This window comes from Hylobates moloch, unplaced genomic scaffold (genome assembly GCF_009828535.3).
Source record: "Hylobates moloch isolate HMO894 unplaced genomic scaffold, HMol_V3 SCAFFOLD_3, whole genome shotgun sequence".
NCBI classification, from domain to species: domain Eukaryota; kingdom Metazoa; phylum Chordata; class Mammalia; order Primates; family Hylobatidae; genus Hylobates; species Hylobates moloch.
In genome coordinates this window covers 32,001,896-32,026,112 of record NW_026652278.1, presented here as the reverse complement: position 1 = coordinate 32,026,112, position 24,217 = coordinate 32,001,896, and the positions used below count along the sequence as shown (strand labels likewise).

General features: G+C 48.7%; 1 protein-coding gene and 1 non-coding gene across 8 annotated transcripts in view; one reads left to right on the top strand and one right to left on the bottom strand.

The window, feature by feature from the left end:
* Positions 1-24,217, bottom strand: part of FBXW4 (F-box and WD repeat domain containing 4) — an 85,882-nt gene that overhangs the window by 1,254 nt on the left and 60,411 nt on the right. For 2 of the 7 annotated variants that reach the window (XR_009212720.1, XM_058436072.1), the window contains 3 exons: positions 23,899-23,971; positions 13,942-14,007; positions 427-567 (listed from right to left, as the gene is read on the bottom strand). Coding sequence is in view for 4 of the 7 variants with exons in the window: in XM_058436072.1 (XP_058292055.1) it covers positions 427-567; positions 13,942-14,007; positions 23,899-23,971 (280 nt within the window). In the remaining 3 variants the exon portion in view is untranslated. Of the gene's footprint in view, positions 1-426; positions 568-4,224; positions 4,556-13,941; positions 14,008-23,898; positions 23,972-24,217 lie in introns of those variants that run through there. The other 5 variants (XM_058436074.1, XM_058436075.1, XM_058436073.1 and 2 more) reach the window with 4 other exon arrangements.
* On the top strand, positions 12,074-12,180 carry LOC116466152 (U6 spliceosomal RNA). Its single transcript, XR_004247403.1, has one exon. It is a non-coding gene; the product is annotated as a U6 spliceosomal RNA (small nuclear RNA).

Genomic DNA, 24,217 nt, shown 5'->3' with positions numbered 1-24,217 from the left:
CGAACTTCATGGGAGAAAGCATCTTCTGTAGAGGGCTCTCTTGCCATGGCCCAGACGACACAGCAGATTATGCCTGCACTTCTGTTTTCACATGGCCAGCTACTTGTCACTGGACTCAAGAAAGGTTGAAGTAACACAGGCCTCAAGAAAGGCTGGGACAGAATATTGAGGGACAGTACCCTGACGGCTCCAGAGGCTCTGGGAACGCCTGCCTTTGCCAAAGCCTGTTGGCTATAGCCAAGCCACTGGGACCAGGGCTGCCCAAGTGTAGGAAGTCTAAGCTTGATATGACCTTGCAGGCCTCTTCCTTCCCAGCCCTGACATGGAATCTCTGTGCCCTCTACCATGGGCCAACCCAGGACTGGAGGAAGGACCAGGATTGGTGCAGGGCCCCCACCACCTGTCCTCCCTGCCCCGCACACTCACCGGACACTGGTGCGGAGGTCCCAGTAGCGAACGTAGGTGTCATAGCCACAGGACAGCAGTGTGAAAGGGGACTCATACATGACATCCAGCACCCCAGCCCCTGGGGGAAAGTCACTGCCCAAGTGTGTCATCAGCTGTCCACTGGGAAGGGAAGGACAGAGTGAGAGGCTGCTCCACGTGGGCCATACACATTCGTTCCACCTTCAGAGGGCATCAGACCTTGGGGAAATGTTCTCTTTCCTCAGCTAGAATGAGACTCAAGGAAGGGGACTGAGGGAGGAGATGCCCAGTTCCTACCCACCTCACCCCTGCCATGAGGCCTCTGCAACCAGTCCCAGGCCCCACCCCTCCCCCAGCATCCCAGCCCTCAGCAGCCCCTCTATCACACCTGCGTGCCTCCTGCCACCCACCCAGCCACTCCTCCTCAGGACAATGAATGGGGCTTGCTGAAGGGGTTGGCCCCCCTCACATTCACATGCACATGAACGTGCGCGCGCGCGCGCACACACACACACACACACACACACACACACACACACACACACTCTCTTGGTTACTTTATACTTCTTGATCCTGCAGGTCATGCAGTTCTGAGCTGCCTGAGTCCAATGCCTTAATTCCTGCCTGTAATCTGGGGCTCAAACCTCGCTGGGGATAAAGACCACACAAAGGGAGAAGGGGAGTCCCAGGAGATGTTAAAACAAGTAAACACCTTTGTGTCTGGGGAGAGAAATCGCTGAGAAAGCAGCTCAGCGAGCTGTCCCTGGTGTTCCTGGCCTAGCTGGCCCCCAGCCCGGGGCTAGCACGCCTCTGTGATCACAGCCCCCAGCCTGTGGGGCTCCAGCCTGCTCCCCCCACCCTCACCCCACCCCACCTGGTGGCTGAGAGCAGATTACTGAGAAGAACAATTTCTTTGTGACTGTGTAATTCCCTCCGTGACCGCGGCAGTGGGCAGACCCTTTGCCCTGATGCCAGACCCCTAGCAACTATGTAGGGGGGCCTCCTGTCCCTAGCAACTACCCCTCAACATCAAGTGCACCCGCTAATCCCTGCAGCCAGGGGATGGGTAGAAGTATTGAGTTTCCACAGAATGACTGGGGGGAATGAAGGAAAAGGGGTGCCCTCCAGGCCTGATGCCTCAGCTTCCTTTACCCGTGAGACGATGGGCTCTCCCCATGACAGGAGAAACAAGGCCATGGACACTTCACAGCGATGTCCAGGTAAGAGGCCCTGGCATGGAGTGAGGGGACTTCATGGCTCACCAGCCCAGCTTTGGCCCAAGCAGCATGTCAGCACAGGGCTTGAGGCAGACAAGGCAGCCAGCCACATGTCTGAATGCAGATGTCAGCTCTCATCCTTCCACCTCATTCAGACCCTGACCCACAACCTCCCTTCTCCCCGACAGAGCTGCCAACTTCCCAAAGGCCGAAGGAATCAAAGGAAGAGACTGGGGGTTCGTTTGTGCCCCTTCCACCCTTCCCCCTTTGAGCCCTGGGCAGTGAGCCCTGGCCAGGAGCACTGCTGCTGCCAGTGGGGGATTAATCCCCAAGTCAGCACCCCTGCTACCAGCCTCCTCAGGGAAGTTCTGGTCTTCCTCTCAGTAGCCCAGAGCTGGGCCTGCGGGGAGATGGCAAGCCTCTGTCTGTTGGGGGGCTCCTGAGAGGGATCAGGCAGAAGGCCTTCTCCCCAGATGAGCATTCCATAGAGACTGCTAACCTTGGCTCCCAGAGAAGCCCTGCCTTCCCAGATGGGCCACCAGCCAAGACTCAGCCACCCTGGGCAGGCCAGAGCCCTGCAGGGGAGTCATTCTCTCTCTTTCACAGGTATACTGGGTGCATGCTGGGTAGGGGCTGTTTGGCTCCACAGTTCTTCCTCTTCCAGATTTGGGGGCCCTGCCCCCTCCATTAGTGAGGCCTTAAGGAATGATTGAGGAGCTCTCCCCTTTAATCTATAGAAGTAATTTCATGTTTGTTTGAAATAGAAGATGAAAGGCAGTGGGGGTTGGGAGGACTGAAGCCCAGCATGGCTCTACCTGCCCACCCTGGTCCCTGGGTTCAGAGGGAAGGAGAGCTGGGCACTCATGGGGCTGCACAGGGACAGCAGTGTAGGAGGCCCACCCAGACTGGGCTGCCAACCTGGGCCCCTACCCCAGCATTCATGCCACCACTGGAAAATGTCATGGCCATAAGTATCTGCAGTCAGAAATACAGGACAGCCTAAGGGGTCCCTACCCTCAGGGGGAGACCCAAGGGCCCAATGAGCACCAGGCCCTGGGGGCCAGCACAAGTCCTGAGAGCCCCTGGTCTGCCCGCACAGCCTGGCAGGGGCTGAGAAGTTTCTTTCTGCTGTGCTGTTCTCTGGTTCTCTAAAATGGCCACACACACTTTAAATGGGCCAATAAAAAGATACAATTTCTTTTGCCCCTGGGCCCAGGACCCTCAAGGCTCTGTTGTGTGGTGCCTGTGAGGTTAAGTTCAGAGCATAAACTGACACACCAGGCTCTGGGAAAAGGCCCATCTCTTCAAATAGCAACCCAGCAGTGCCACAGGAGCCCTGCTGGGGCTTTGATTTGGGAAAACAAACAGAAATGGCACCGTGGGCCCTTCTCGGCCCCCACCCCAAGACCTATTTAACTAGAAAACTCTAGCTCAACTGCTCTGGTAGAGGGAGAGATTGGCCCGACAATAGCCCCAAACTTTGGGGGAAAAGGGGACAAAAAAAGCTGTCTCCTCATCCCCTCCTCCTGGGCTCCTTTTCTTACTGCAAGTGTGTTCTTGTAAAAACGATTAGATTGCAATTTGTATAACGTGGTGACCCCCCAAATTCAGAATTTCACCCCTTTTCTCTGGAAAGAATGTTAAGAATGCTTCTCGGCCTCTCACTGTGGGGGGTGAGAGGGGGGTGCAGAGCCTTGGCTGTTGCACAGCTTGTGTGGGAACAGGGCTGCTGCTCAGAGCCCTGGGCCAAGATGGGAGCAAGGGCCAGCCTGTCACTATAGAGGGCCAGACAAAAAGTCCATTCCCTTCCAACTCCTATGGACAAAGCCCAGGCCTCCAGGAGCCACTAAGGGCTGGGGGCCTCCACACCCTAACCTCCCCCGAGTCGAGTCCAGCAATTTTCTCTCCACCCAGGGAAACATAAAGACAGATGGAGCCGTCTGTGTGAGCCTGATGAATGAGACGCAGGCTGAGGAGGGGCAGCCTGAGGGAGACCTGTTTCCTTGGCTCTGACCGTGTGCAGGCTGCTCCTGGGAACCCCACTACCTGGACAGGAAGAAGCAAGCAGAGTGCGGCCACACCCCTGAGAGGTCAGGGCCCCCTGGCCCAACCCATCCTGCTACCCAGGTGACTCTACTGCAGCTGGAGGGAGAGAACTTCCTGCCAGTCAGAGAGGAGAGACATTTACATGAAACGCTGACACCCATCACCATCTTTGTGGGGGCAGCTAACTGATGGTAGGGGCTGGCCCTAAAAACCTGGATGGCCCACCAGGGACAGACCCTGAGTGCTAAGCTGGACTGGGCACAGGGGGCAGTCCCTGGCACCCTACCCCTGCCCACCAAGTCTGCACTGCAGCTAGGAAGCCTGGTGCCCTGCTGCACTTCTCCCAGCCTCCCCCACAGCCGCCTGTACTAGAGCACTCTTGAGTCACCACCACCTCCACCTCCCAGCCCACAGCTCAGCATGTCCATGGCTCACACACCATTTTTCAGTCATTTTTAACATACTGGGTTCCTGATGCTGTCCTCTGGAGACCCTATGGATGCTCATTCCTGCATCCGTTTGGGTCTGTGCTTACCTGTGCACCTGTCTGCCATGTGCTACCTTGAAATGCAACAATGGCTTTTGGAGAGAGAGAGAGAGGAGGGAAGGGTGACAAAGAGTTGACCTTCTTCCATCTCTGCTGCCTGGGGGACAGATGGCTTGAAGGTATAAGCTGGGCCCAACATGGTTGCAAAGAGAATGGGAGGTTTTTCCTCCCTTCTATCTCCTCCTTCTTTCAGTCGAGCATCTTCTGTATACAAAGCATTGTGCTTAATGGAAACTACAGGGAGATGTAAGCTGTGACTTGATCAAGGAGACTTTTTCCCTGCCTTCAAGGAGTATTCGATCCAGGGAGAGAAAGAAGTCTGCAACATATATCCAATTAACAAAGTGTGAGTTGGTAGGTACCACAGAGAACAACAGAAAGTTCTACAAGGGGACAGCTAAGAAAAGCAAGCATTTCTGGCTGAGGGTGTTGATTGATTCTTCACTGAGAGACAGGGCTGTCATAGGCAATGACAAGATAGGGAGATGGCCCAGGTGGCAGGAGCAGCAACAACAAAGGTGCAGCGCTAGGGCAACCAGGCTGTTTTGGCGGCAGCTGGCAATCTGGTTTGGTTGGAGGCTTGGGAGTGTGCTGGCAGGGTCTGGCCTCCAGGCCACAGTGGGCTTTAGGGTACATATCCCTCACCTGGCACGAACTCCATGAGTGGCAGACAGCCATGAGGCTTTTGAACAAACAGTGATTGTCCTAGTCCAGGCCCCGATTATAGATAAGGAAACCAAGAGTCACAGACAAAAAGTGACAACGTCGTATAGCAAGGAAGGGCAGAGCCTGAATCCATGATAAAGGCAGAGCTCCTGGAAATCCCGTCTGGTAGCAGCTTTCAGGATGACAGGAACAGAGGGAAGTAAGCCGAAGGGCCTGTTGTTCTCTTTGTGTCTGCTGGAGCCAGATGAGACGGCTGCTTAGGTTACCTGGTGGCAGAGTAGCCACCGCAGCAACAGCTCACATATCCTGAGTCCATACTGTACCAGACAACGTGCTGAGTGTTTTACTCGTATCAGCCCATTTAATCCTCACAACAGGCTTTAGAGGTAAGTTTCTTAACCCCATTTTACAGATGAGAAAATGAAGGCGCAGGGGTCACGCACCCAGTAAATCTTAGATCAGATCTATATGCTCCAGGGTGCTGGCACTCCCCACCTTCACAGACAATGCAGCCACTCCATCACTGGCCCCTCAACATCCTCTATTACAGTTGCACAACTGGACTTGCCCCAAGAGTTACCCAGGGCCACCTCCAGCCCTTTCCAGCTCTTTGTAGGCTTTTCCACCTCACAGATGCCCAGAGGCTTGCCCTCTGGTGGAGGTAGTGAGAGAATCAAGGGGACAGATAGGTTCTAAACATTAACAATGGAGGAGCTATGGAAGCTTCACTAGCCCCATCAGGTGAGAAGGAAGGGCCTTCTCAAGCATACAGCCTCTCACATGCATGTGTCTGTGAGCACGCACCCCCAGCACCCGCCCGCGCACATGTGTTCAGACACAACGGCTCAAAGGCCAGGCAGCCCACTTTGTACTGCTAACAAGGGGGCCATAATTACAGGAAGGGGCAGCCGGGCAGATAAAAGGATACAAAATTTCAACATCTGTTGCCATAAAGGGATAAGGAGAAGTGAAACACAAAGTATCAGTTTGGTGTCAGCAGGCAGAGAGCCAATTTCAAAGAGTTCAGGGGGACAGAGGAGACAAGAAAGAAAAAGTTAAGAGGGGAGAAAGAAAGAGAAAGAAATTACAGGGTTCCTTAAAGAGGTAAAGAAAAAAGAGAATGAAAAAAAGCTGTCAGTAATGCTTTCAAAGGAGAAGGGAGGTACTTTAAAGAGGGGCAGTTCCCGTAATCACCCTGACTGTGGGCCAGGCCCCTGCACAGGGTGGGGGCAGAGGGCCAGGGCAGACAAAGCCACACCTGGGCAGGATGGGCACTAACAGTGCCCTCAGAGTGGCCCAGCCTGTGTGCAGGACACAGCTTCCTTCTCCAGACAAAAGGGGCTCCAGCCAAATGTCCCTTACCATTCCAAATGTCATTAGATGCCCTGATACTCACTCATATCCTGTGCTCAGTTCAGGATACCAAGGTCAGTTCCCAGTTCTCAGAGGGAGAGTTCTACCAGGCCACAGCCATGGCTGACCAGGTGGCCCTTATCAGTGTTCCAACACTGTGTTCAGTGGAAAGGGCCACCAACTCCAGCCACAGTGGTGAGGATCAAGGAGAGCTTTGTGGTGGAGGTGCTGTTTATACTGAAGAGCGAGCAGGGTTTCATTAGGCACAGAGGGGGTATTCTGGGCATGGGGTTGGCTTGAGCACAGGCTCAGAGGAGAAAAATCTAGGGCATCTGTTAGGATGGGTGAGAAGCCTATTCTGCCCCTGCCTTTGTTGAGAAAAGGGGAACTTGGGAGCTTTGAGGTGGAAGTGGAGGTGTAACAGGGGACCGGGGATGACCCTGGCCCAAAGGGGAAGGGGAACCAATGGGATATGTGCAGGGCTTGCCACACACACAGGGCAGCACAGGACCTGGCCAAGGACTCAATACCCTAGGAGCAGCCAGGTCACCAACCACCTCCCCACCCCTTCCCCACCCCACAATCCCAGCGGGGCTTAGGGCTGTGGCTGTGGCTGGACCTACTATGACACCTTCAGGTCTGGGATTAAAGAGCTCTCCATCCTGAAGCCCACCTGCCCACAGGCTATCAGGGGCCCAGCTGTGCCCTGTGCTCAGGGCACCAGTGCTAGGTCCATCTCAAATGCCCCTTGGCAGAAAAAAATAAAACCCACAGCAAGAGGAAGCCCATGGAGGAAGGGGGTATTTGTGATGTCAGGCCAGTCAGACCCACTTGGGCCTTCCAGCCGCCAGGAGCTGGGCTCCACACAGTCAACACATGGCACCTTCCCTGGGGCCTAGCCAAGGAAGGGTCCTGCTCAAACATAGACAGAGAACACAAGATGAGCCTTGATTCCTCCAAACCCCAGGCTCGGGCAGGATGGCTTTGGCATAGTTCCTCAGGGCCTGATGGGATCACAGGGCCTAGCTAGGGATACTTCAGTGGTTGGTCAGTCAAGATGAAGGTACAGGAATTCCTGGCACTTGGGAGTTAGGGAATGGGCTTGAAGACCACCTACCATCAGAAGCAGAAATATTCTGGCACTTTGAGGTTGGGTGAAGGACTCTTTCTCGTTTACATAGTAATCCTCTGTCCTTGGGCCTAACCCCATGGTACCCAGCTCCAGAAGACAGAAAGGCAGAAAAAGGCCGGGCACGGTGGCTCACACCTGTAATCCCAGCACTTTGGGAGGCCGAGGCAGGTGGATCACGAGGTCAGAAGATCGAGACCATCCTGGCTAACACGGTGTAAACCCCGTCTCTACTAAAAATACAAAAAATTAGCCGGGCGCGGTGGCAGGCGCCTGTAGTCCTAGCTACTCGGGAGGCTGAGGCAGGAGAATGGCATGAACCCGGGAGGCGGAGTTTGCAGTGAGCCGATATAGCGCCACTGTACTCCACCCTGGGTAATAGAGCAAGACTCTGTCTCAAAAAAAAAAAGAAAAAGAGGAAGGGAGAAGGGGACAGGCAAGCTCCTTGCCACTTAGGCAATGGCTGTGTGCCTGTGGCTGCCTTCTGACCTGTGTGCTCCAGCTAGCAACTGCCCCTCCATCCCTGTTCTAGCCCAGCCTGCAAGGAGAACAGTCTCTAGAGGTCTTGATGGAATGAGGGGCTGAGGGAACAATGGTGACCCTGAAAGGGGTCCAGGTTCTGTGAGAAGCAGCATTGGCTGCCTGAGGGCGAGTAGCTGAGAGACACACATAGACATGGGTGATGGCTCCCCTGATGGGAGCGCTGGTGCCCAGCGGGTGGCTACAGCTTTGAGTGTGTCCCAGCCCCCACCATCATCCAGGGTATAGCAATGCTTAGGGCAAACTGCCCCTCCAGTACTCCCCGCTCTCCGCCCAAGCCCCAGCACATACATAAAAGAGAAAATCCAGGCGCTCCTCAAGTTTCAGCAGTGACAGGTTGAAAGCAAAGAATCCATCCAGCACCGCTCACCACCCAACCCCAAGTCCTGCCGGCAATGCTGCTCCACCTCTCGGATTGGCCTGTCAGTCAGGCTTTGGTGTTACAGAAAGATCAAACTTTGTCCTGCCTGTTCATTACCTTAATCCTATTTTCTACATGGCTTTATTATCTACTTGGGCTTCTCTGGGAACGACAGCTCTAGAGAGTCATCCTGTCCATCCATTTCCTCCCACCAAAAGCAAATGCCTCCACCAGGGCATCTTTCCTCAATCGCTGTACCACTTGGTCCTCCAAGCTTCTCTGGGGACAGGACAGATGTTTAAACAAAGCCTGGTTCCTCCCAGTGGATGAACCTGGGGCTGGAGAGAAGGCACTGCCAAGTGGTGCCCAGGGCAACCCTGCCACAAGCAGCAGAGCCCACAGGCTGGCCAGAGCAGGCAGGGCTGTTTCTTCCCAGGCTCCAGGAAGAACTGAGGCCATAGTTGTTTGTTTGTTTTGTTTTGTTTTTAATTGTTTTTGGTAAGAAACAAGGTCTCACCATATTGCCCAGGCTGCTCTCAAACTCCTGAGCTCAAGTGATCCTACTGCCTCAGTCTCTCAAAGTGCTGGGATTCCAAGCATGAGCCACCATCCCTGGCTAATCACTGTCTCATACCCATCCATTCTCATTAGGGTCCATTCTGGTTTCAATAACGACCCAGTGTTTGGGGTTAATGAGATCTAGGGGTTTCATAAGAGAATAACAGTCAAATAAATGGTGCCTTCGTACTCCATCCTGACCATAAATCTGTACTGAAGAGTACCCTTCACCAAGGCAACCATAGGCAGAAGAGGCCATTCAAAGATTACCCAACATTTGAGATGATGCTGGGTCACAGTGGTGTACCCAGCCCGCCACCTGGCTTGTGTGTCATCCTGGGCTCAGGCAGGTGATGATGTCAAACACAAGGCCCAGCTATGTAACCAAGTAAAAACTTTCATCAGAATGCCCATCTTTGTGATCCACAGCCCATTGTCAAGAGCCTTCCCTGTGCCACGAGTTCAGCAGGTTCACCTCCTCCTCCACCAGTCACTAAGACACGGATATTTTGAGAATTAAAAGCCTCCACAAGCCAGGCACAATGGCTCACACCTATAATCCCAGCACTTTGGGAGGCCAAGGTGGGAGGATCACTTGAGCCAATGAGTTTGAGACCAGCCTGGGCAACATAGTGAGATCTTGTCTCTACAAAAAAATTTAAAAATTAGCCAAGCATGGTGGGGCATGTCTATAGTCCTAGCTACTTGGGAGGCTGAGGCAGAAGGACCATTTGAGCCCAGGAGTTCAAGGCTGCGGTGAGCCATGATGATGCCACTGCACTCCAGCCTGGGTGACAGAGCAAGTCCCTGTCTCTCAAGAAAAAAAGAAGCTTCCACAAACTCCGAGGTACTAGTTTGGGTGGGAAGGAAGAGCAGGAAAGAGACAGCTTGCATTAGTTGAATGCCTCCAAGGTGACAGGCACTGTGTGGGACACTCTTTCACAATAATTTTGTTCATACCAGTTCTGTTAGGTAGGGATAATTAATTTCCACTTTACAAATGAGGAAACTGAAGCTCAGAGGGCCCCAGATCACAGCAAGAGGCACAGTAGTTCTGGAAGCCAGGTCTGTTTGGCCACACAGCCAGTTCTCCCTCCCGGGCTCCTCACAGCCTCCCATCACACTGGCCCTGGCACCAGAGGAGGGGCTGCCTCTGCCCTAGACCCATTCAAAAGGAAGGAGGGCCAGTGGCAGGAGTTTGGCAGGGTGAGCTCATGGGGAACAAGTTTCACAGACTGTAGGAGCTCCAATATCCCAGGGGCTAAAGAGCAAAGGAGTCCTGGGAAGTTTCAGCTAGGCTAGCAACAGTGGGGTACGACTATTGGCTATATTAACAAAAGTAGAAGATTTAAAATAAAGGAGGTGCCAGCATCTGCTGCTCATCAGACCACACCTGATCTGTTCAGTAATCAGTTATGAACATGCCATTTCAAGAGGGATAAAACCAGATAAATTAGAGAAACTTTCAGGTGAGAATGGTCCTGAAACCAGTGTGAGACCAACAGTATAGGTCACCTATCTAGACATTCCTCATATTCTTTCTAGCCAACAAAACCCAGCTTCTATGCCATCCCTCCCCACACCTGCTGCTGCTAATGTGTAGGGGCAGGGGTGGAAGCTGAGTTCTTCCCTTGGCCCAAGAAGTGAATCTTGACTGGTCATTCCATTCCCCTTGCCAGGGTTTGATTTAGGGTGAGTACTGGAATACAATTTTGACTATTAGATGTGAGGAGAAGTCTGCTTGGGAACTCCTAAGAAAGGCTTCCTCATCTTAAAAAGGGGCCCCAGACAGGGACATATGCTGTTCCTATTTCCCTTTTGAGTGTTGCCTTGCAAGCTGGTGGAGCAGCTCTAAACAAGCCTGAGAGCAAAAGCCACCTTGACCAGGGTGGCAAAGCAGAAAGTGAGAGAATCTGGGCCCTCATGGTCTCATTGAGCTACTGAACCATCAACCCTGGAACTACCCAACCACCCAACTTCTGGGTTCCTTGTCATCTAAGATAGTGATAATCCCATTGTTGTTTGAGCCACTTTGTTTTTTGGCTTTTGTTTTTGGAAACAGTCTCACTCTGTTACCCAGGCTGGAGTGCTGTGGTGCGGTGAGCCACTGTGCCTGGCTTGTTGAGCCACTTTGAATTAGGTCTTCGTTACAGCCAAAGGCTATGGCTAACTTATCTACTATGTTAATGAGGAACAACTGAAGGACCTAGAACTTTTGGCCTGAAGAAGAGGAGGCCCTGGAAGAACAGATATTTAAAAGTCTGTTCTTCAGGAGAGAGGTTCAACTTGCTTGTCTCTTGTCCAGGATCACAGCTTCAGGGAGCAAATCAATCCATGATAAAGGGTGGGCATTCTCATTTACAGAGCTACCGAAAGACAGAATGGTTGGGGAAGTAGGGCGTTTCCCATCCCTGTTCTTGGATGACTATCAAAAGTGAATGTTGAAGGAAAAAACCATGATTTATTAATTAAAACATCTCATGTTGTTTTAAAAATTTTGAAAAGACTGACTATAGAGTGGATTTTTCAAAAAAAAAAAAAAAGCTATGGCTAATGCTTTCCTAGGGAGATGGAGAAAAATGGAGAAGACAAAGCTACAGCAACTGAGGAAGCAGGTGAGAAGAGCATCTTCACTAGTGCTGTCAAATGTGGCATTAAGACACAGACCACATGTGGGGCCTAGGGCGAGGTGAAGAGTTCTTAGACTTGACACCAAAGGCACAGTCAATAAAAGAAAAAGTCAATAATTTAGATTCCATCAAAATTTTAAACATTTGCTCTTCAAAAGACCCTGTTAAGAGGATAAAAAGACAAGCAGCCGGGTGCGGTGGCTCGCGCCTGTAATCCCAGCACTTTGGGAGGCCGAGGAGGGCAGATCATGAGGTCAGGAGATCGAGACCATCCTGGCTAACACAGTGAAACCCTGTCTCTACTAAAAAATACAAAAAATTAGCCAGGTGTGGTGGCAGTACCTGTAGTCCCAGCTACTTGGGAGTCTGAGGCAGGAGAATGGCGTGAACTCAGGAGGCAGAGCTTGCAGTGAGCCGAGATCACGCCACTGCACTCCAGCCTGGGCAACAGAGTGAGACATCATGTCAAAAAAAAAAAAAAAAAAAAAAAAATACAAGCTACAGATTGGGGGTAGATATTTGCAAATCACATATTTGACAAAGGACTAACACCTAAAATACAGAAAGAACTGTCAAAACTCAATGGTAAAAAAAAGCAAACTGCTTGCCTTGGCAGCACATATACCAAAATGGAAATGATACAGAGAAGAATGGCATGGCTCTTATGCAAGAATGACATGCAAATACATGAAGTGTTCCATTAAAAGAAAACAATCCAGCAGGCAAAAGACATGAACAGACGTTTCGCCAAAGAGAATATTTATATATGAAATATATGGCAAATATACATATGACAATATATTAACATAATTAGCTATTAGGGAAATTCAAATTAAAACATGACAAAATATAACACCTTTAGAATAGTTTAAAAATAGTGAATCCAGGCATCATGGCTCACGCCTGTAATCCTAGCACTTTGGGAGGCCTAGGCAGATAGATCACTTGAGCCCAGGACTAGCCTGGGCATGATGGCAAACCCATCTCTTCAAAAAACACACAAAATTAGCTGGGCCTGGTGGCACATGCCTGTAGTCCCAGCTACTAGGGAGGCTGAGATGGGAGGATTGCTTGAGGCCAGAAGTTCAAGACCAGCCTGGGCAACATAATGAGAACCTGTATCTCTAAAAAACATAAATAAATACAGACTTTAAAAAAGAAAAAAAAATAGTGAAATACCAAATGCTGGTGAGGATGTGAAGAAATTGGATCTCTCATACATTGGTGGTGGGAATGTAAAATGATAAAGATACTCCAAAAAATAGCTTGGCAGGTAAAAAACTAAGCATACACTTACCAAACAACCCAGCATTTGTACTCCTTGGCATTTATCCCAGAGAAATGAAAATGTATGCCCACACAAAAACCTGTACGTGTTGTAACAGCTTTAGTTGCAATAGTAAAAAAATTGAAAACAGCCCAAACGTCCTTCAATGGAGAAAAGAAACTTTGGTATATCCATACCACAGAATACTACTCAGCAATAAAGAGGAATGCACTATTGATATATGCAACAACATCTGTGGGTCTCAAGGGAATTATGCTCAGTTTTTAAAAAGCCAGTTTCAAAAAGTGACATACTGTATGATTCCATTTATGTAACATTTGCAAAATGACAAAATTATAGAGATGGAGAACACATAAGAAGTTGCCAGGAATCAGGGACAATCGGAAGAGGAGGAGGGGAGAAGGATGGGTGTGACTACCAAGGGGTATATAAGGAATCTTTGTGCTGATGGAACAAAGAGTTCTGTACCCCGATTGTGGTGATGGTTATCTGAATCTACATGTGATACAATTGCAAAGGACTAGACACACACAGACACAGACACAGACACACACACACACACAGTGCAATCTGAATAAAGGTCCATGAATGGTACCAGGGTCTATTTCCTGGTTTGATTATTATATATTATGTAAGATGTTACACAAACACCTTTCCATCTTATTTTTGTAACTTCCTGTGAACCTATAATTATTTCAAAATTAGAAAGTTAAAAAAAAAAACCAGAATGGCAGATAATCAGATGGGAATATGTCAAGCCTGCCAAGGCAGAGAATTGTGAATAAAACCTGCATGTATTTTTACTGTTCTGTATAATTCTTTTTATAGGTCTGTAGGCCACCTTCAAAATTTCTTTATTTTAGCAAAATCATCTCTGGGGATAGATGGGATTTTATATAGCCACATAGGCATTCCTCAGAGAAAGAGTATCATAAATCTAAATTGTTGTTGTTATCATAAATTCTACATGAAACTATTTACCTATTATAAATTACTTCAACAGTCTCCTCCAGCTAACCCTGAATGATTCCATGTGAGAAGGCACCACAGCAGAGGCCTCCTACTAGACCACTTCCCAGCCTTCTCCTGGACCACTCAGCCAACTGAGGCAGAGGCTGGCTCAGCAAGCTTTCCTTCACCTCCTGGACTGGAAGCCAGCGTGGGCTCATGAATCTCTTACCTGTTGAGGTCCCAGATTCTCAGGGGTGAGAAGTGCCCGCAACAAGCCGTCCCTGTCACAAAAGAGCTGCCAAACAAAAGGAGAGCAGAATCAGATCTGGCTTGTCAGAACCTGCGGTGGAAATGGCTAACAATGGAAAATGCCGTGCTCATTCCCCAGGGGATTGTGGGTTAAGCCAGAATGAGAGAAGTGGCCAAGGGAGTCATCAGAGGAGCTGTGGAAAGACATCTTGGAGCACTGTGAGGGGTGTAGCCCCCAGAGGTGCCCGGCCAGAAGACCCACAAGCTCAGCCACAGCTGGGCCTACTGCACAGACTAGGTTGAGTGGTCTCTGTGCACCACAAAAACAGATCTCTAGATGTGACAAGTTTGAGCCCAAGAGAGAGCGAGCCTGTCGGGCTCCCATTTAGGAACCCCAAAAGCATAATGGCAGGGCACAGAAAAGGGCTCCAGGGAACAGGCTGCTGGGGCTGGAAGGTGATGCCCGTGGTCAGAAGTAGGGGCAGCTGAGGGGCATTCCTGAAGGTTTTAAGAGCTGGGGGAATCTGGTAATGTGGTATAAGCACAGGGCAGGTATAAAGGCACCAAAATGAGAAAGGGAAAAAATATGAAAGATGAGTGAATTCCTTGGATGGGTATATGCTAGTACATAGGTGGGGCGGAGTGGGGAATGAGAGGAGCCAGGCAGCCAGGGCTTCTGGAGAGTGGGATGGGAGTCTGCCAGAGTCCTCTGAGGCCAATAACAAACAACACCAAGAGGCACACGAGAAGGAGCAGGCTGACCCTGTTGCCCAGAGTGTCCCTTTAGAGCCCTAAAAACCTCAACATATACAATCTGCAGAGTCTCACTTTAAATGGAGGCACAAGCCTGGTGTAAAGGATCCACTCAGTGGGCCAGGCTGGCTGTAGTGCTGGCCTAGAACTTGAACCTATGAGCCAGACAACTCTTGTTAGAGGATTTGGTAGGGTGGAGAGGGGAAGCCTTCAGGAAACCTGGGCTTGAAACTTAAACAGCAAGCAAGTGAGTTGAAAGCAGTGGTGTTAGGAGCCCTGGGGCTGGAATGGGCCATGTCCCTACATGTCTTTCATGGGGGGGGAAGGAAGACTGGACATACTAATAACACATTAGCAATGTGGGGGCAACAGCCCATCCGCTGTGACCCAGCCCAGCACCTGTGGCTCCTCTGATCCCAAGCATGTCAGTGAGGAGATGAATTTCCACAGAGAGGGCTCTGGAGAAGCCAGTGGCTTTGGCTGGGGTGGGGAGGTTGGCCTGCCAGTTGCTGATAGGGGAGATGTTAGGGCAGGCACTGGCCAAACCACTGATTTACAATAACAATTGCAGGGCAGGTGTCTGCTCTTCAGCCCTAGGCTGATAAAAAGGCCATACGAGCTATCCTGGGGCTTTCATGACCCAAGCCAAGACTTCCTCCAGGGACATGCCCCATCATCCTAGCTTCTTCAAGGCTGCCAGCAGCCACTAAACTATAGAGTGGGAGTGCCAAAACAGCCACTGTGCCATGCCCCAAGTGACTGCCAGCCTGGGAAGCAGCCAGTGGGTACTGAAGAACCAAACTACAAAGTCAGGGGGTGTTGCCCTCGCCTCCCTCCCCCAACATTTTTCTATTTAGGGTAATCCATTAATAACTGGTAAAGCCAATTACCTTGGGCTGGAAACATAATAGCCACTTGGAAATCATTTGAGCAGGCAATTGGACTCTCCAGATTTGAGGAGTGGGGGCCAGGTGAAGGGCGCCAGCACAGACACAGGCATCTCTTTTTTTTTTTTGAGAGGAATCTCCCTCTGTCACCAGGCTGGAGTGCAGTGGCGCAATCTTGGCTCACTGCAACCTCCACCTCCTGGGTTCAAGCAATTCCTCTGCCTCAGCCTCCCAAGTTGCTGGGACTACAGGCATGCACCACCACACCCAGCTAATTTTTGTATATTTAGTAGAGACAGGGTTTCACCATGGTGGCCAGGCTGGTCTCGATTTCTTGACCTCGTGATCCGCCCCCCTTGGCCTCCCAAAGTGCTGGAATTACAGGCGTGAGCCACCGTGCCCGGCCAGGTGTCTAAGGCCTATGGCAGGCCTCTGACTGGCCGCAGGCCTAAATTAGCATCAAGGTAAATCAATAGAGAGGGGAGCAACTTTAATCCTGCTGGAGGTCAGAGCTGTGGGAGTGGCAGGGATGAGGGTGGGGTGGGGATGCAAATCCCCTTCCCAGGGACTCCTATCCTCCTCTATTCTGGCCCACCCACATCTGGCCCTGATCATCTGCCGCCAGGAGGAGTGCCCCTCACCTTCATACCCTGTACAGGGCCTTTTTTTTTTTTTTTAATAGACACAGGGGTCTCACTATGTTGCCCAGGCTGGTCTTGAACTCCTGGGCTCAAGTTGATCCACCTGCCTCAGCCTCCCGAAGTGCTAGGATTACAGATGTGAACCACTGGCGCTCAGCCTCCTGTGAAGCGCTTTCTTAACTGCCTGGATGTGACATCTATAAATGTTTCTTTCCAAAAGCTGCCCTTTTCTCTCACCTAACCACTGTGAATCAAGGAGGAAAAAGAGGGAGAGAAAGTAGAGTGTCTTCCTGGCACTTAGGAGGACTTAAGAGTTTAATCAAATTTAACACTCAGTAAACAACCATCAACAGTCAGGCAGATTTTGAGCAAACACTCACCAGGACTCACACCCAAACCACGGGGCCTGCCCAGGACTCTTGGGGGTCAGGCTGGGTGCAGACACAGTTTTGCACACCTTCAACTACTCCCCACTACCTGCAGCCATTCTTGCCCCCCACCCCACTCCCTTATTCCCATGGTCATTAGGAAGAAGGAGCAAAAGCTACAGACCAGCCACACTCAAAGTCAGAAGATTAGAAAGGGTGTGCCCACATGCAATCTCAGGGTACAACAGATACATGGAGCAGAGGAAGAAAAGGAATTCACTACTCTCCAACACCCAAACGGTGCGTCACATCTCACAATGAGCCCACAAGACAGGCATTATTATTCCCATTGTGCAGAAAGTGAATATGAAGCAAAGGCCAAGCTTCCATGAATGGACTTAAAATACTGTGGCTGCACACAGGACCTGTTACCCCCACACTCAGACTCCTCCCTTGAGACTCATGGGATAAAGCACTTTGAAAAGGGGCTGGTGGGGTGGGATCTGTGCATCACAGGCAGTCTCACTGGCCTCAGTTCTCTAACCCAGGTGATTTAACCCAAACAAAATGCTGTGCTGTGATAACCTGTTCGATTTGAATCCGCCAGATGTCTTCAGCCAGATTCTCGTCACATCCCTCACGGTGCTGGCTCCTGTGCTAGGCATGTCAAAGGCTCTCGATAAATACTTGGGAGATCAATGAAATGAAAACATGTATCATTCCCTCCATGGCTCCTCACAAGGGATTGCTCAGTGAATTTTCCCCACTAAAGGCCTTTGCTATAACTTCAATTTTGGGTTTGAAAGTGATGAAAAAGCCAGCTCGGCTCAGAAAAGAAAGAAAATTCAAATGGCTTTTGCCCTCAGTCCCATCTCTTCCCTCAGGGGTATTCCAGGGACAAGGACATCAAATCTGTGCTGAACAGACAGAGGCAAGAGCTGGTGGCTCCCCAGGTAGGCTGACCATCCTCCTAGTCCCTTCCATACTCATGGGACAAATGGCATTTTTGGTTTATCATCCCGTCTCCCCTTTGAGATCAGAATCCTTTAGAGGCTCTTGGGTACTGTACTGTCTAGCACAGTGCCTGGCCCAGAGAAGGCACTCAATACAAACTTGTGGAAATGAACTAAGAGGGCCTTCCAGAGCCCAAAGCCTACACAGCTGGGAAAGCTAGTTATGTGCTCTGTGAAGTTGGTCCCTCTGCTTCCTAAAGGAATAATTCCCAAATACCAAAGGGTCAAACTTGAATGACACATGACACAGGCATACAGTATTAGGGGAGTGAGAAGTCCCTCATAAGCACCACAACCAGGTAAGAGATGAGAGGTACCAACATCTAAAAATTAACATCAAAATACACACACTCAGGCACACTCATACAAGTACACATATCCCCTCTTAGCTACAGGGTCTAAAAGTCATTCTGACTCCATAAGCTCTTTTTGGAACAGAAAGCCCTTACCAGAAACCAGCCTTCTATAATTTCTCACCCTGTCCCAGACCTTAACCAGATCTTCAACCTGCCTTACTCGTCCCCTGGCCCTAGCTCAGGCAAACCTGGCATCATGCAGATTATCATCAGGCTCCAGAAGTAGACATAGGAGCCTGTCTCACCAGAGGAAGATGCCACGGAGTTAGAGTTTGTGTATTCAAGTTGAGAGATTAAAAATAACAAGACATAGAAAAGAGGAGAGCAAGGTAAGAAGGGAAATTAGTTGGGCATGGGCAGTCTGAAAGGCAGGTAGATTCCTGCTGCTTCTGCATTAGCTTAGGCCCTCTTAATAACACTAGTAATTTACTGAGCACTTACTATGTGCCAGGTGCTGAGCACGTGTTTCAAAAGCATTATCCTATGTAATCCTCATAACGCTGTGCAGTAGGTACCACTTTCCCTTTTTTTTTTTTTTTTTTTTTTGAGACAGAGTCTTGCTCTGTTGCCCAGGCTGGAGTGCAGTGGTGCAATCTCAGCTCATGCAACCTGCATCTCCCAGGTTCACGCCATTCTCCTGCCTCAGCACCCCCCAGTAGCTGAGTTAACAGGTGCACACCACCACGCCTGGCTAATTTTTGTATTTTTAGTAGAGATAGGGTTTCCCCATGTTGGCCAGGCTGGTCTCGAACTCCTGACCTCAGGTGATCCACCCACCTTGGCCTCGCAAAGTTCTGGGATTACATGCATGAGCCACCGCACCCAGCCCCACTTTCTCTATTTCACAAATGAGGAGACTGAGGCTCTGGGAGGTAATTAATTTGCTCTAGCTCACACAGGTAGCAACTAGTGGACTGGAATTGGAACCCAGTCAGTCTTGATTCCAGATCCAAGTTATTATACCACCCTCACCCAGAAGCTCTCATGTGGGCTACACTTCAAGAGTTAGTCTTGTTTGAATCTCCAGCATCTAGTATGCCTGACACATATTGAAAACTCAAATGCTTATTGATTGAATGAATGAATGAATGGACAAATGAACAAATGACTCCACCTGGAAGAAGAAAGAAGCAACTGAGTGGCTCTGAGGCAGGGCAGCACAAGTGGCGTGCTCAGCAGCTGTGCCCCGTGGCTGGCCTAGAGCCGCCCAGCTGGCCCAGGCCCCAGCAGCCTCTGAGCCTGGGCTGACACACTTTGGCAAGGGAGGCCACCAGAGCTGTCACATCATTCACCAACATGCCCATCAAGTGTATTCAGTTCTCTTCAACCCGCATTGGCATTTTAATTACTGTTGGGTAAACTAATTTGTACAAATGAAGGCCAGGCTGCCTAATAGAATATGCAAGCTCTCTGACCTCTGACAGGCACTGACACGAGATACAAAGGCAGCCGAGGAAGGCTTTTTATCTGAGCCTTATTACTCTCTATTACTCCAATTAGTCAGGCTCCAGTGCTCCTAATTGGAGGAAAAATTGCAATTAAATCAATTTTTGATGGGCTGCAAGTGGGCTCCCGAACCGCCCTGCTTGTGAAACACTGATATTATAGCAGCAAAGGTCACAGGCCTCATCAGCACCTGGGGGCCCCCCGATTTCCCTTGGCCCCCTCCTTAAATACCTTAAGGAAACCCCTGTCCCTCCATTGGCTCAGCCAGCAAGGGTAGGAAGGAGGGAGTCATTAGAACATGTCAGGTCTCATTGCTGCTGCCGCCATCTGCTAACCTCTGCCACTGACATCATTACAGCGGTAAGTCCCAAAGCATGAATACAGTGCGAAGGTCACAAAAACTCACTCGGTGAGGGGAAGCCAGGAGCATAGCTGCAGTGACAGCACTGTGAGGGAGGGACCAGTGGAGTGGGAATAGGAGGTCAACAGAAGTCAGGAAAGGGAAAGACACAGGCAGGGGGCAGGTGAAAATGTGAGACAACCAGTTCCTAAGATCCAGCTAACAGGGCACCTTGGGTCACCAAAGGGATAAGGAAATAGATGTGATGGGAAGGGGAAAAAAAGAGGCAAATCTTGTTATCTGTCCAGCAAACATCCCACCTTGCAGGTGAGGAAACATCCACCTGAATGCCCTGTAGAGCGCAGCTCCAGAAGGCTGCTCGAGTCACATCTGTGATGAGTAGACAGGGCCATGCTTGTGGAGCCTACCATCCACAGTGGCGTCTGTTTCGAAAGGAGGAAGGGAGGCCCTAGGACCAAAGCTGCAAGACCAGGCAGGGGAAAATAAACACAACTTTTTTCATCAAACTAAAGCCGAATAAGAACAAGATGCCTAGCTAAAGCTTGAATTAATAAAGTTTAAAGCAAATAAAAAGAAGTTCCATTTCACACAGCAACTGGCATACCATTACCTCAAAGAGACAGTGCAGACAGAAAATTTAAATTCAAAAGCTTAGCCAGCTTCACGGATGACTGAACCATAATGGGTTAACAGGGAAAGGAGGATATGCCTTGCCTTCAAGGGGTAAAGACCAAAGCATGTGAAATAAATGATGGTCCATCTACTTAATGGAATATTATACAGTCATTTTAAATGATGTTCCCAAATAATACAAGCAAGATACTTATGATATACTATTATAAGAGAAAAAAGCAGGGTACAAACAGCACTGTTACAACTACTAAAAAAAAGAGCCTATGCAGAGAAAAGGAAAGAGTGGAAGAAAACTAAAATGTTAAAAGTGATTGTGTCTGGGCAGTGGAATGATAAGCAATTCTTTCTTCTTTTAAATTTTCTTCATTTACCAAATATTATTTAATGAGCATGGTGCTGTTTTTTAAAGGGAAAAACACATTATTTAATTTTTTTTTTTGAGACAGAGTCTCGCTCTGTCGCCCAGGCTGGAATGCAGCGGCGCGATCTCAGCTCACTGCAACTTTCGTCTCCCAGGTTCAAGCAATTCTCCTGCCTCAGCCTCCCGAGTAGCTGGGACTACAGGCGTGTGCCACCACGCCCGGCTAATTTTTTGTATTTTTAGTAGAGACAGGGTTTCACCATGTTAGCCAGGATGGTCTTGATCTCCTGACCTAGTGATCCACCCACGTCGGCCTCCCAAAGTGCTAGGATTATAGGCGTGAGCCACCGTGCCCAGCCATTATTTACATTTTATACGAGAAAAGGCAACATAACACTCCTGTCCATGACTGGGGGCCAAGGGCAGGCAGACCTGAAGGTGAGCGACCTGGTACAGCTAGTGTCAGCAACCATGGCCCTGGCACACCTTGCCCTGAAGTGATAGGACTGATCAGTAGCTTAAGGTTAGGCCAAGAAGCTCCTGCTCAGAAGGGAGATGCCCCACTGGCCTCTTTCTCCCAGTTAGGCCACAGCTGGCAGAGGTCTGGGACACCTCTCCCAGTACACATACCACACATATTCTCTACACACACACACACACACACACACACACACACACACACACACACCTCTCAACCCAAGTGCATCAGGACAGGATGGTGCAAGTAGGTGCCTAAGTCAGGCTCTGGATAGTGTCCAGTGGCTGGAGCTCTTACTGCTTGCTCCCTGCCCCCCAACTGCAACTCCAACAAATAAGGGCCAGCAAAGCAGGGTTTCCATGGAGGAGTGCATTCCTACAGCCAGAGAATGCCTACAGAGAAACACAAAATGATTATTCTCTATTTTAACCAAGGGTACAATGTCAGCCTAACCAAGGATAGGAGAGCCTGGCCCAGGCTACACAAAAGGAAGCCTGAGGTTTCTGATTCACTCAGGAATCAGAAACTTAGAAACTTGAGCAATGGGAGCACAGAATTAATAGAGAGGGAAAAAAATAAGGAAATAAAAAACAAAAACTCTCAGTACAGTGGAATAACATAAGTTCATTCATCCTATTGAACTTAATAAGGTGTTGAGAGCTGCAGGGAGAAGTTTCTAAACTGGATTTCCATCTACATGGCCCCTTAAACAACTGCTCCATGTGCTCCTAAAAGAAAGAAATGGCAAGGTGTCCCTGTGCTGAAGCAAAAACTGACCGGTTCAGACTTCCTGAAAAATGATGATACAATATTCACAAAACGAGGTACCCAACAAGAAGCATGCAAAAAGACAAGCTATACATGGTAATTACTTGCAGACAATATAATTGTCTGCCTAGAAAATCCAAAAGACTCAACCAAAAAACTATCACAATTAACACCAGGGTCAGATGAGGTAGCTGGCATGTTGCATACAACAGTAGAAAGGGGTGCAGGTGTGGACCCCTGGCTCTGCCACCTAGTAATCATGTGATCCACAGTGAGTTATTCAACCTCTCTACAGCCCTGTTTCTTCTTCATAAGACGGAAATAATAATAGTACCTAGGCATTGGCTTGTTATAAAAATTATATGGGAGTGTAAATTAGTTCAACCATTGTGGAAGAACAGTGTGGCGATTCCTCAAGGATCCAGAACCAGAAATGCCATTTGACCTAGCAATCCCATTACTGGGTATATGCCCAAAGGATTATAAATCATTCTACTATAAAGGGGACATGAATGAAGCTGGAAACCATCATTCTCAGCAAACTAACACAAGAACAGAAAACCAAACACTGCATGTTCTCATAAGTGGGAGCTGAACAATGAGAACACATGGACACAGAGGAACATCACACACCAGAGCCTGTTAGGGGGTAGCGGGTTAGGGGAGGGATAGCATTAGGAGAAATACCTAATGTAGATGACGGGTGGATGGGTACAGCAAACCACCATGGCACATGTATACCTATGTAACAAACCCGCACGTTCTGTACATGTACCCCAGAACTTAAAGTATAATAAAAAAAATTATATGGGAAAAGATGATTAAAACAGTATATACACATAGCACACACCCATGGATGTTAGTTATTATTATATACCAGCAATAACCAAGTGTTATTATATACCAGCAATAACCAAGTGTTATTACATATCAGCAATAACCAAGTGTTATTATATACCAGCAATAACCAATTGTAACCAAAATGTAATTAAAAATCCGGGCTGGGCGTGGTGGCTTACACCTGAAATCCCAGCACTTTGGGAGGCTGAGCGGGGTGGATCACCTGAGTTCAGGAGTTCAGCCTGGTCCAACATGGTGAAACCCTGTCTCTACTAAAAATATATATATAAAAATTAGCCGGGCATGGTGGTGGGCACCTGTAGTCTCAGCTACTCGGGAGGCTGAGGCAGGAGAATCATTTGAAACTGGCAGGGGGAAGTTGCAGTGAGCCAAGATCGCACCACTGCACTCCAGCCTGGGTAACAGAGCGAGACTCCGTCTCAAAAAATAAATAAATAAAATAAAAATCCATTCATGAAAAGAATTTAAAAACTGTAGAATATCTAAGAATAAATCTAACAAAAAAACAAGAGAAAAATGAACAAATAAGCAAAAATCACTGGAAAAGATCCATATAAAAATATAAAACTTTACTAAAGGAGATAGAATTGTTGAATAAGTTTAGAAACATCATATTCCCAGATGTGAAATCTTGATTATAAAACTGTCAGTTCTCCCCCAATTAATCTATAAATTCAATACAGTCCCATCTACACAAGATTTTTACTTAATCAATTGATTCTAAAATTCATCTAGAAAAGGAAAACCACGAGAATAACCCAGAAACATCTGAAAAAAAACAATAAGAAAGAAGTTTTTCTACCGAATCAAAACATAGTTTGTATGATATTCATGCTGCAATAGGTGAATAGATCAGTGGATCAGAATAACGAATCCAAAGCCACACCTATCTACTTGTAGAAAACCAATAGATCCTAAGTGTGGTCTTTAAAGAGAGTAAAGAATGAACTAATCAATAAATGGTATAGGGTCCACTGGATATACATTTGAAAAAAAAAATTAGAAGCCTACCTCCCAGCAGATATCAATCCCAGATGGAATAAGGAGATAAATATTTTTAAACTGTATGAAAATCCATAAAGGTCTAAGAAAAAAAATACAGGAAAATAGTTTTATAATCTTGGAAAGACATTCTTAAACACAAAATTCTAAAGCCATGAAGGTAGTGATCAGACAGGCCTAACCTACAAATAACAAAAACTTCTACACAACAGAAGACATCAAAAACAACAAGCTGAAAGGAATTATCATATATAGCAGGGGTCTCCAACTCCCAGGCCACAGACCTGTACCAGTCCATGGCCTGTTAGCAACCAGGACGCACAGCAGG